The 11,159-nt window shown below is 36.2% G+C and overlaps 1 protein-coding gene across 2 annotated transcripts in view; it reads right to left on the bottom strand.

The window, feature by feature from the left end:
- The window catches only part of LOC141835748 (BEACH domain-containing protein C2), a gene marked incomplete at its 5' end in the record, with an annotated part of 115,612 nt that overhangs the window by 75,786 nt on the left and 28,667 nt on the right, over positions 1-11,159 (bottom strand). For both annotated transcript variants that reach the window (XM_074723125.1, XM_074723124.1), the window contains 1 exon segment: positions 4,015-4,344. In XM_074723125.1, the coding sequence (XP_074579226.1) occupies positions 4,015-4,344 (330 nt within the window).

Raw genomic sequence — 11,159 nt, 5'->3', positions numbered from 1 at the left:
AAATGAATGTATATGTTTATAGATTTATGTAATTATGTTTAAAATTTGTTCATTAACATTTAATAAATATTTACTTGTATTTGTACCTTGTTTAATAAAACCTATATAAAATTGTTGAATACAATAAAATAATTCAAAATTATATTGTTTGGCCATAGTTGGTTTTGTCTATTAAACATAACTACAATTACTATATAACAACAAAGTTTTATCCCACTAGGCGGGGTCGGCTATAATTACAATTAATATAGTGGATAAAAAATAAAGACATCTAATTTTTTATTTATTTTTAAATGTAACATATTGTAGAGGTTCAAATTAGATTTTGAATATTGTAATTCAATTTATTTAAAGCTATAAGTATAAAATTTTAAAAAAATAAAAAACATAAAACTCAACTTACACTCAATCAATTTTGAAAATTTTGGACTTAAAATTCTCTCAATAATATCAAACTCAATTTCAAAAATCTGTTAAACCTTCAATACAGGCTTATTACAATCATGTTGAACCATAATTGTTCCCTAATGCTCAACCTAAAGTTGAGAGAAGAAGCAAATGAGAAGAAGCATCAGATCTCACTAAACCTTAATATTCCCATTGTTTAGTCACACCATGTCTCAGTTTCTCCCAAAGTAACAAAAGTCAAAACATAAAAGAACAATAATCAATATTAGATACCAAATTTTTCATATTTAAATTTTTTATATTTAAAATTATCTTTAAAATTTTTTAAATTAACTAATTAAATTAAATTAAATCAAATAAATATTTTAAGTTTTGGGGTTAAGTGGAAGTCAATTTAGGCTTAGAAGGTTAGGTCGATCAATCGAGTAGAAATGGTGATTAGAATCAAGTAGATTCAAACCGGATTAGATTTGGATTAATTTTAGGCCATTAAATTTGAACCAAGATTATGTATATAAGATAGTCCAGTTTAAATGTATTTAATTAGAATAGTGGTAATTTTAGATGGTTAAGAATTACATTTAATTGCACTATCTTTTTTCTCTCACTCCCCATGCTTGATTGCTCTCCTCTCCCCTAATCCACTCACTCATCTGCCACACTGTCATCCATCATGCCAACTGTGCCGTCACCCATCCCTCTCCCTAAGATACTCTCTCTTCAATAACTTCTCCCCTTTACTCCTCTTGATCTCTCTTCTCTCCTACTCTCTCTCTTTGTTTCTAGTGTAAGCCACCACTTCAATGGGATGACAAAGTGTCTCATGTACCATCAGAGGATGAAATGGTAAGATTGTTTTGATTGGTAGGACTCAACACCTTAATCCATGATCTCAGGAACTCATACATGTCTTACACTATTTAAGCAGTATAGATCCATTTAAGGGACCATTTTACCTTGATGGACATTTACAAATCAAATTATAAATGTAACACCATTATTATGCTTTTAGAGGTCCTAAGAACTCATATTCACACTTGCATTTTAAGCAATGTAGTCCTATAAAGGTAAAATAATTCATTTTACCTTGATAGATATCCCCAAATCAAAATGCAAGTGTAAGGTTATTTTTGTACTCCTAAAGGTACCAGAAACATATATCTTCACACTTGCATTCTGAGCAAAATAGGTTCATCAAGATGAAATGATTCCGAGTACTATAGGTTCATCAAGATGAAATGACCACCTTAATAGACATGCACAAATCAAATTGCTAGTATAAAGCCCCCAATGTATCCTTAGAGTCCCACGAACGAACATATGTCCTCACACTTGCATTCTAAAGGTCAATTAAGGTAAAATGACCATTTCATCTTAATCGACCATTTCACCCTAATCACATAATCAAATTGCATTTTTTTCACCTAACACCAAGATTATGTTAAGGAAAAGCCCATCAGTATATTTCGTGCAAAATTGCAGCATCTTCATAGGAATTGGATAGGAACTTCTAGAAATTAGAATGCACAGAATATTAATTTATTATAGCCCATTAATGCATGAAAAAAGAGCTATTTGAAAAGAATAAATATTTGTTGAAATGATGATAAATTTAGCTATCCAGAAAAATTTCCTCACAAGGCAGAACATCAAGATAGTACCAGTATGCTAATTCCATATCAAGATAGTACCAGTATGCTAATTCCATATCTTATTGCAGCGTACTAATTACAAATAGTATTCAAAAATTTAATCAATATTTGACACACCATGAAATTATAGGATGAGCATTGAATATGTAGAGTGATTATTTTCAAGATTCATTCAAAGAAACTACTAAGGGTGGACCTTACTATCCATCAATGGATATGGCACATAAAAATATTTGCGGATCTACAGAATGATGGGTGCAACAACAATGTAGATGGCATTAATCTTATTATGCTACTTGCACTATCAATGTTCTTGCTTGAGCCATCTTCACATGGAACAGTTGAGTATCATACCAAGAAGAAAACTACTAAATTATGGCATCACTAGCTGATATAGAGTTTACACTTATCCAAGTAGGATGTGGAATGATATTACTGGATACATACAAAATCCTTAGAAGGATTCATACCTCCAAAGGAGTGCTGAGCGGGGCTTTCTTGCTGTTGAAAGAGTGCCACTGTCAAATGGCATGAGGTTCCCACTTTGATAATTTGAACCTTCTGATGTGCTATTCGTGTCATTTATGTTCCTCATAAGTACATCATTTTCACCATTATCCTCCTCCCGCATAGCTGCAAGCACCATCCGGAGCATGCACAAAAATGGCTGATCACTGTCCAACAACTGGTAAAGTGCTGCCATTCCTCCCATTCCAGTTCCAGAGCCACCACCAATACCAAGACCACCACCAATTCCAGATTCATCCAACAAGAGCGCTTGAAGCATGGCAATGGATTTCTTCACTAGTGGGAGTTCAATCCAGGTTCCATTTGAACCCTTTTCGAGAGCAGTGTTCCAAGATTCCCAACCACTTCCTCCCCCACCAAAAATGGATGCTTTTGAGGGAAGGCCAACACCATACCACAGCCTACTCCTGTACTTCCAACCCTCCAGTAGATCAACAACACAACTTCCATATGATACAAATGCACATCGAACAGATTCATACGGTTCAGCTGCAGCTGCTGCAGTAAGACGCTCCATAACTACTGCTGAAATTTGCCCATTCGCATCAGCCATAGAAGCAAGAACCTGATTACAAATATGGCCATAACAAAGTGTGTCGTTTAGATAGAAGCCATCAAATGTAACATACTAAGATTGCCATGCTTGATATGATACTAGAATAGATAAAAATACTTTCAACTTTGTCATTGAAGACTTATTCAAAACCTGATGCTAGCTCATCTATACTGAAGAGGATATGATAACAAACATAGGAATTCCATTCCTACACTTCATAGTATGAGGTCTAAGGTAATAATGAAAATAGAATATTAGAAATCAATTTTCAATGTAACAGCGCAATATATTGCAAAAAGAATGTCCTTATTTCCTCTTATTTCTATGTCATCTATTATGATTGAAGTTGAATAACTGATATATGTTGCCTTCTACTTAAGTATAATTGTAAACTGTAGGCCATGAATTACGTCAAGACTAGCAAATACATTAGCACAAGTTCACAATGTCTTGAACAATCTAGTTTCCTTCACCCCTTCTCTCCCTCTTATTTTCACCTTGATTTGTCACTTGCGCAAACAATTATCACCAATCGATATGGTTTCAAAGTTTTTTTTTTCTTACTTCATTCATTATTTTCCAATTTTTGAGTCTTGAAGTCCCTTTTCTAGATCCATTTTTAATTTTCCTGCATTTTGCACTCAGTCTTACATGTCATGATCTCTAGACCTTTATCTGGATAATTGGATATTACCACTCCGATGAAAACAAAAACCAATAATTTCCATAAAATTAAAATAATAATTGTCTAAAATGAGCAACAAGCATAAAAAAGAAAGACTCAATAAGCAAAGATTTTAGCAGAAATTAAAGATCCACATGAATTGAGCACATCAAAACGTAAAGAATGGAAGATGTTGATATACATACATCAAGGGGAAGACCTCCAGCATCAGATGACAATGAGGATCTCTTGGAGATACTATCCGTTGGTTCATTAATAACTATACCTACAGAATTTGAGCGACTAAGTGTAGATAATGTCGATAAGGCAGGTGATGCATTACTATCTGTTGCACGGGATGAAACAAATAGCTGTCCTTGTAGGCGTAAATGATCTTCTACCAGCATCAAAATGACAATTGCATTTTCAGCTAAAGCAACTGAAAGATGCGCTGCGTTTTCAGCTTGTAATTTTGCCGTTGATGGCGACAAGCCCTCAGCAGCAACACCAGCAGCAGCTGCTGCAATAATTTGAGTCTGGTGCAAAGAAGAGTGGGCTGAGTTAATCATCAAGGTAACATTTTTATGTTCTGCACTAGCAGCAACTGATAAGTTCAGTAAACAAGGATCCGGCATCAATGAGAAAATAAAATAAACTTAATCTAACTTTAAAAAAAAAAGGCAAAATAATGAAAGAGAAAAAAAATGATATACTAAAATAGTGATAATGAAGACTGAAAAGAATCTAGTGTCTTCTATGGTAGTGGTTTAAACCTCTATTTTTCCATATCAAAAGCAAAATAAGCTCAAAAGAATCTGAGGAAGAATGATTATTAAATTTAACAATGCCAAAAATGAAATATTGAATCAGGGAAATGAAATTTTGATTATGGAGTATGACATGAACAAATAGTCAGCACAAAGTGCAACAAGACTTTTAGATAATTTTAAACTGACAAAAATCAAAACAACAGTACAATCCCAACAGTTAGAAACCATCAATTAGTTAATTTTCAGAATTTACGGAAACTGGAAACTATGATTGTCAAAACCTGTATCTGTGTTACTAGCGTGATCAAATGATCAAAAAAATCTAAATAACAGTTGTATCTGCAAGATTGGTGAAATTGAGATCTTCAAAAATATTAATGCAATCACAAAGAACAATAAATTTTGCCCATGCAGACTAACAAGACGCAGCACATCAAACGCTGACATAGACATTCACAGATGATTTTAAACTTTAAAAACCTATTTGAATCTGAAAAATATGTTCTTATTTATAACACTAATGGAAGGACCAGCTATAATGATGCAGGAGGAGGCATTTAGAGTAGTTTTGAAAATTTTTATTTTTTATATTTGAGGATTTCAAGCCCGTTTAGGATTTTTAGGATTTCATTAAGAATTTTTCTTTTCTATTAAGATTTTTTTTCTTTCTTTTACAAGTTAGAGTTTTGGGTCTATATAAACCATTATCTAATTAATATTAGGGAGGTTTTTAGTTCAATAATATTTTCGGCAATGTTATTTATTTCCCTATTTCTTGGTATTCTTCCTAATCAATAGGTTTTAGAAGATTGATTTCCGATGATCACAGTCGATCAACGGAATCAATATTGCCCGCAGCATAATCGCTATCCCGTTCGACATCAGTTGATATCAGAGCTCTCAGATCCAATGGACCATCGTCGTGATCGTGATCATGGTCGTGACAGGCAGGTTCCGATTCAAGAAGTCTCGCACCGTGATCTTATCACTCGAGACAAGATACTTCAAGATTTACAAAGACTAGTCACAAAATTATCCTAGCATCTAACGGCGCAAAATGTAAAAGATCGTAAGTTCTCTTATCCTAATTCTTCCACTTTTAAAAATTCCTATCACAATCGCGAAAGCTATGGTCCAAAGAAATGGTATGAAGATATTGGATTTCTAGTTGATCTTCTCGAATTTTTTAGGACTGAGGAATTTGTTGATTGGCCAAACGAAGTAGAAAAAAAATTTTATTATGAAGAAGTGTCTGATCGTGTAAAAGTCAAACTAAACGAAATCAAACTCATCGGTCGAGCATCAACATGGTGGGAGCAGTTGCGTCGCTCACGAGATAGACATGGCAAAATCAAGATCACTGATTAGGAGAAGATGAAGAGTCATATTCTTCCTTTCGGCTATACTCAGACTATATTTCAACGACATCAGGCGTTAAGGCAAGATGAAAGATTGGTTGATGATTATACAAAAGAGTTTTACCAGTTGATTGAGGGATTTGGGATCAACCACCCCGCCACCTACAACTTCAAGAGAACGTTAGCTCTGCAGTACCTCAACATCCCCCTTTCTCCTACGGAGACGAAAACAATCACGAAGATGTGAACCTCGACAACATCGAGTACAATCAGCCATACTCTCTCGATCGTCCGATCACAGGACGCAACAAAGATAACGGCAAGATCGAAATATTTGGTGATCCAGTCTATGACGAACGAAAATGAGATAGACCTAGACGAAGCATTGATCGAAGATCAGAAGCCCACTTTGTCCGATGACAATCAGCAGCTTAGTTCATCTATCGACGAAGTCCCAATCTCCATTGTCTCACCTTGCATTGATTCGGCGTCCCAATTTATTCATCATGATAAAGATGAGACCGAGTCAATTGGCTAGCCAATATACGACGAGGATGAAGTTGTCGATAAAATAGTCGATGATCCAATTCTTTTGTGTCGGCGCCGATGTTGGCGAGTTGCTCAAAAAAGTCCTTGTCAATGCTTTCGGATGTGCCGACGCTTCCACTGCACAAGAGGTTTCTTCCTTCAAAGAAAGCACCAAACCTTGTCCAGAACTTTGTTGACCATTCAAATGATTTAACTTCAACAGACATGATACCGCATCAAACAGATTTATCGAAGGACATAAAAAAAATGTAGATACTTCAGTTGTATTAAAAGGACATGAGCAAATGCAAACAGAAATTTCAACTAATAGAACCAAAGAAATAGTAGATGATTGTGATTTAAATGAAGGCATTCTTATGGACGAAGGAAATCAAGGGAAGCCAACTATCACTTCAACAATATCCCCCACTTCAGAACATGTCTTGCCAATCTTTTTTCTCAAATTTCATATCAACTAATTTATCAGCTTCAATTATTGTAGCTACTCTAAATTTTTTTTGACATCCTACAGAAGGATCTTAGAAGGCAAAACTCCGAGTCTCGATCGTTGTGTTACTTGGGAGGTAGGTAGCAGCTCGTCAGATCCGCTAGGCTTAACTTTAGTAATCATGAGGAAGGTAGCGGTGACAAAGACGGTGATGTAAGATACAAGAAATAAAGTCTGGTTGGACCGAACAAAGGATAATATGATGGAATTCATCTTATGGAGACTAAATGAACGAAATTGATTTCGTTCAAATCGGAGATTGTTTGGTTAGTGAACCAAACGATTCGGTTTTGAACCAAACTGAACCAACTTGGTTTGGTTCGTGATGGAAGAAGTTTTGATAAAACGAAAGAGATGAGGAGCTTCGTCTTGTGAAGACGAAATGAACAAAACTAATTTGAGTCAAATCAGGGGTCATTTGGTTAGTGAACCAAGTGATTTTGTTTTGAACCCGATTTGCTACAGTAACTGATTCAATTGCTACAGTAAACCATAGGTTACAAGCCGATTCAGCTAAGCATTAATCGTGCCACGTGATCCGATTAGCCCAAAACCCTAATCCCAATTTAAAAAGTTATTGTAGCTCCTCGTTATAACGTGAAATCGCACATCCCCGAGTCGATCCTTTCCAATCCCGCCATCAATGCCGCCGCCACCCTTAGAGGTCTCTCGTCCAACTTCCGGCACGCGCCGCCCCGCGCTCTAGCTCCCCGACGACCTCCTAATGCACGCCCTTCCCATCGCAAACATCCTCCAATCGGTCGCCGACAGCCGCCTCGACGAAGTCCTCATCCTCGCCGACGACGGGGTGTGGACAAGCGCGTGGTTCTTTCCTCTTTCTGGGTCAGTTCCAGAATCCTCAGACTTGTTGGACGTCGGCGAGTAAGGCTTTCACCACGGAGGCACCGTGGGAGGTTCTTCACTCTTCCGCCCCAATTCTCCAATTTTGCAGGCACCGAAGCAGACGAGGCTTTGGTGGGGCGGCAGCAGAAGGAGGATCACACGTCCAACTCTTAAAACACAAGATCTCTTATGTTTCTCTACGTTTCTAAAAGAATCTGAGGTAAGTTCTTTGAAGCCGGTTATTCCTGTGTGTTGTTTTCTAAATTCAATTTAGGATATGTTGTGTTGTTGAGTGATATGGTTTGTTGAATGTGTTGATCGGTTGACGTTTCTGGATCTGCTAGGATTCTGTTTTAGGGCTATTGGATCTGTTTGTGGGTTGAATCGCTGGAGGATAGGTTGATCTGGTGGATTTGATTAGGTTAATTTGTTGTTGTTGGGTTTTGATGGAATTGAGATGGATCTATTGGGTTAATCGGTTCCAATCTGTCTTGTATGTTGAATCGGTCAGATTGGATTGATCGGTTGATTAGGAGTTTATTTCAAGTTGTTGAGGGATTTTTATGGGTTAAGTTGGTTTGGATCTGTTGGATTCTATCTGATTCTTAGCTTGAGATTAGGTATTGTGGTTTTGTTTTTTTTTTAGGATAACTTAGATCCGGCTAAAGCTAGGTGTGGATCGGGTTAGGTTAATTGGAATTCGGCTGTGGTTAATTAGAGAATGAATTTAATTGTATTAATTGGGTCCAGTTGAGGTTAATGGTGTAGTAGGGAAAGTGAAATTAAGGTTGAAAGATTATGGTGTAGTATGAGATTACTTTGTTACAAAATTAAATATATTGTTGTATTTAGTGGATGTTGTATGTTAAAATTTACAGGACCTTGATTTGTGGATCCTGTTATATTACGGAATTTTGTATTTGGGGGGTTCTTATTCGACGTGCATCATACCAGGTGGGTACTCCTGTACTTGGTCAATACAGGTCTTATTCGTAATGCATGACTTATTATTTGTTGTTAATCATCTTGTTATTCTCTTTTATGACTTATTATCTATTGTTAATCATCTTGTTAATCTCCTTATCACACTCGTTGCTTGGTACCTAACTGTTGACCTTTGATATAATCTAGTTGTCATCAATACAGTTTCATTATTTGTTGTTAACCTATGATGACTTATTATGATCGATGTTGAGTATATCTTGGTAGATGTAGTCGTTACTTGTTGAACTGAGCATCATAACATGTTGGCTCTCACTAGACCATTGTTGATAGTGGTATAAAAGTGAGAGCATTATAGCACTATGTGGGTACGAGTAGGACTAGCTAGATAGATCTCCTGGGATATTGCCCCTCCCCCTTGTGTAGTTGGTCTGTTGCTAGAGTGGGTGATTCCTGTCGTGCGCCCCAATTCACTGTGTGGGTGTCTGAGGATGTTGAGTGCAGACAGTGACCAGGCAGCTAGATAGCTCCCCTGAGATTTTTTTCCGCTCCCCACTCACGTATAGTGGTCTGTTGTTAAAGTATGCAGTTGTCCTGTCGTGCGTCCCAATTCATTGTGTGGGTGTCTAAGGATGGCGAGTGCAACAGTAACCATGCATGTTGCCTGTGACGTGTGTTGCATATGTGCATGCATTTGCTGATAGTTTATTTTACTGCATTTGTTGGTAGTTATTTACTGCATCTTTATGTGTGATTGTTGCACTTGTTTGATATATGATTATTGCATTGTGTGACATTACATGCATTGGTTGAATTTGCATGATACCTATTATCTGTTATGTAGTATTATTGACCTTGTTCATTAAGTATCCTTTGGAGAGACTGTATATGCTTTGAGATTCATGTTTATATAATTATGTTGTGCACTTCTATCTAGTATCCACTGAGTATTTTATATTCACCACCCAGACTCTGGGGTTTCCTTTCTTTCTCCCTAGGTAACAGATAAGGATATTATCTTGAAGCTTGGGGTTCTGCTAGACTGCCCTCATCTCATAGCAGGAATCGCTGACTTACTTCGTATAGTTTTCAATTTGTGTTTGGATGTGTGGTTTTTGGATTGTGTTTGGATTTGTGATCGTATCTATGGACATAGATGTTGATGTAATTCCGCTCGCGCAGTTTTTGTTATTTTAGTCTTGTGGTGTTTATGTTTTAGCTTCGTTGTGGAGTTTGTATTTGTGGAATTTTTACGTCGTAAGGATTTTTGTTTATTCATTGTGGTTGCAATATTTGATGCATGTGTTGGATATGTGGTTTGTGGCCATGTGGACCTTTAGTCATATAGTTTTGTAGTTTAAATACATATGCTGTATTGTTGAACGGTCGTGTGGGCCCTATGTTAAAATGTATTCAGGAAAATTGAATTTTTACAGGAGAGATGCTGTCGAAATTTTTCGGACAGCCGTCTCTCGGGACGTGACAGGTGATGAGCGCTATAACTGCATGCACGATGGTGGTGCTCGTTGTGTGTCACCGTATGCAGAGTTCAAGCTAGTGGTTGCGGATCGCTACAGTGATTAAGGAACTTGAGGAGCAGGCCACTTCGCCTATTTGGAAGCTGCAACAAGTAGCGGACGTGATGACAATAGAGATGACGGTGGATTCTACCAAATTGATATCAGAGGATCTTCCTCTTGGACAATCACCTGACACTATTTTAAACTCGAGGATGAATTTTTTTCAACCTAGAGCGACTGATGCAAGAGGATCCAAATATTTTTATTGCTATTTTTGATAATTTTTATGTTTAATAATTTTTAAGGTTTTTGATATTTAGAGTAGTTTTGAAAATTTTTAATTTTTTATATTTGAGGATTTTAAATCCATTTAGGATTTTTAAGATTTCGAGTCCATTAAAAAATTTTCTTTTCTATTAAGATTTTTTCTTTCTTCTACAAGTTAGAGTTTTGGATCTATATAAACCATTGTCTAGTTACTGTTAAGGAGATTTTTGGTTCAATAATATTTTTTAACAGTGTCGTTTATTTCCCTATTTCCTGATATTCTTCCGAATCAACAAGTTTTAGAATATTGATTTCCGACGATCGCAGTCGATCAACGGAATCAATATTATCCGTAGGATAATCGCTATCCCATCTGGCGTCATATAGTTTATAATTGATTGTTAAAGCAAACTTACTAGATCATCTTGCTAAATATTTTTTTTGATTTATTTCCAAATCCTTTTGCAGTGTCCTTCACAACCACAAAAGGGAAAAACATACCAAATCTAATCGAGGAGAGTATCTTAAATGCTTGCATCAATAAATTTGACATTTTTCAACTTACAATCACAATGAATAAGGTAAGATCAACTTCAAATATTAAGTCTTGTGAAT

The sequence above is a fragment of the Curcuma longa genome, chromosome 10 (assembly GCF_044706935.1).
Source record: "Curcuma longa cultivar G26 ecotype Majalengka, Jawa Barat chromosome 10, ITB_CL_G26_1.1, whole genome shotgun sequence".
NCBI lineage: Eukaryota > Viridiplantae > Streptophyta > Magnoliopsida > Zingiberales > Zingiberaceae > Curcuma > Curcuma longa.
Note: the sequence above shows the minus strand (reverse complement) of the source record. Positions and strands in the feature narration are given on the sequence as shown.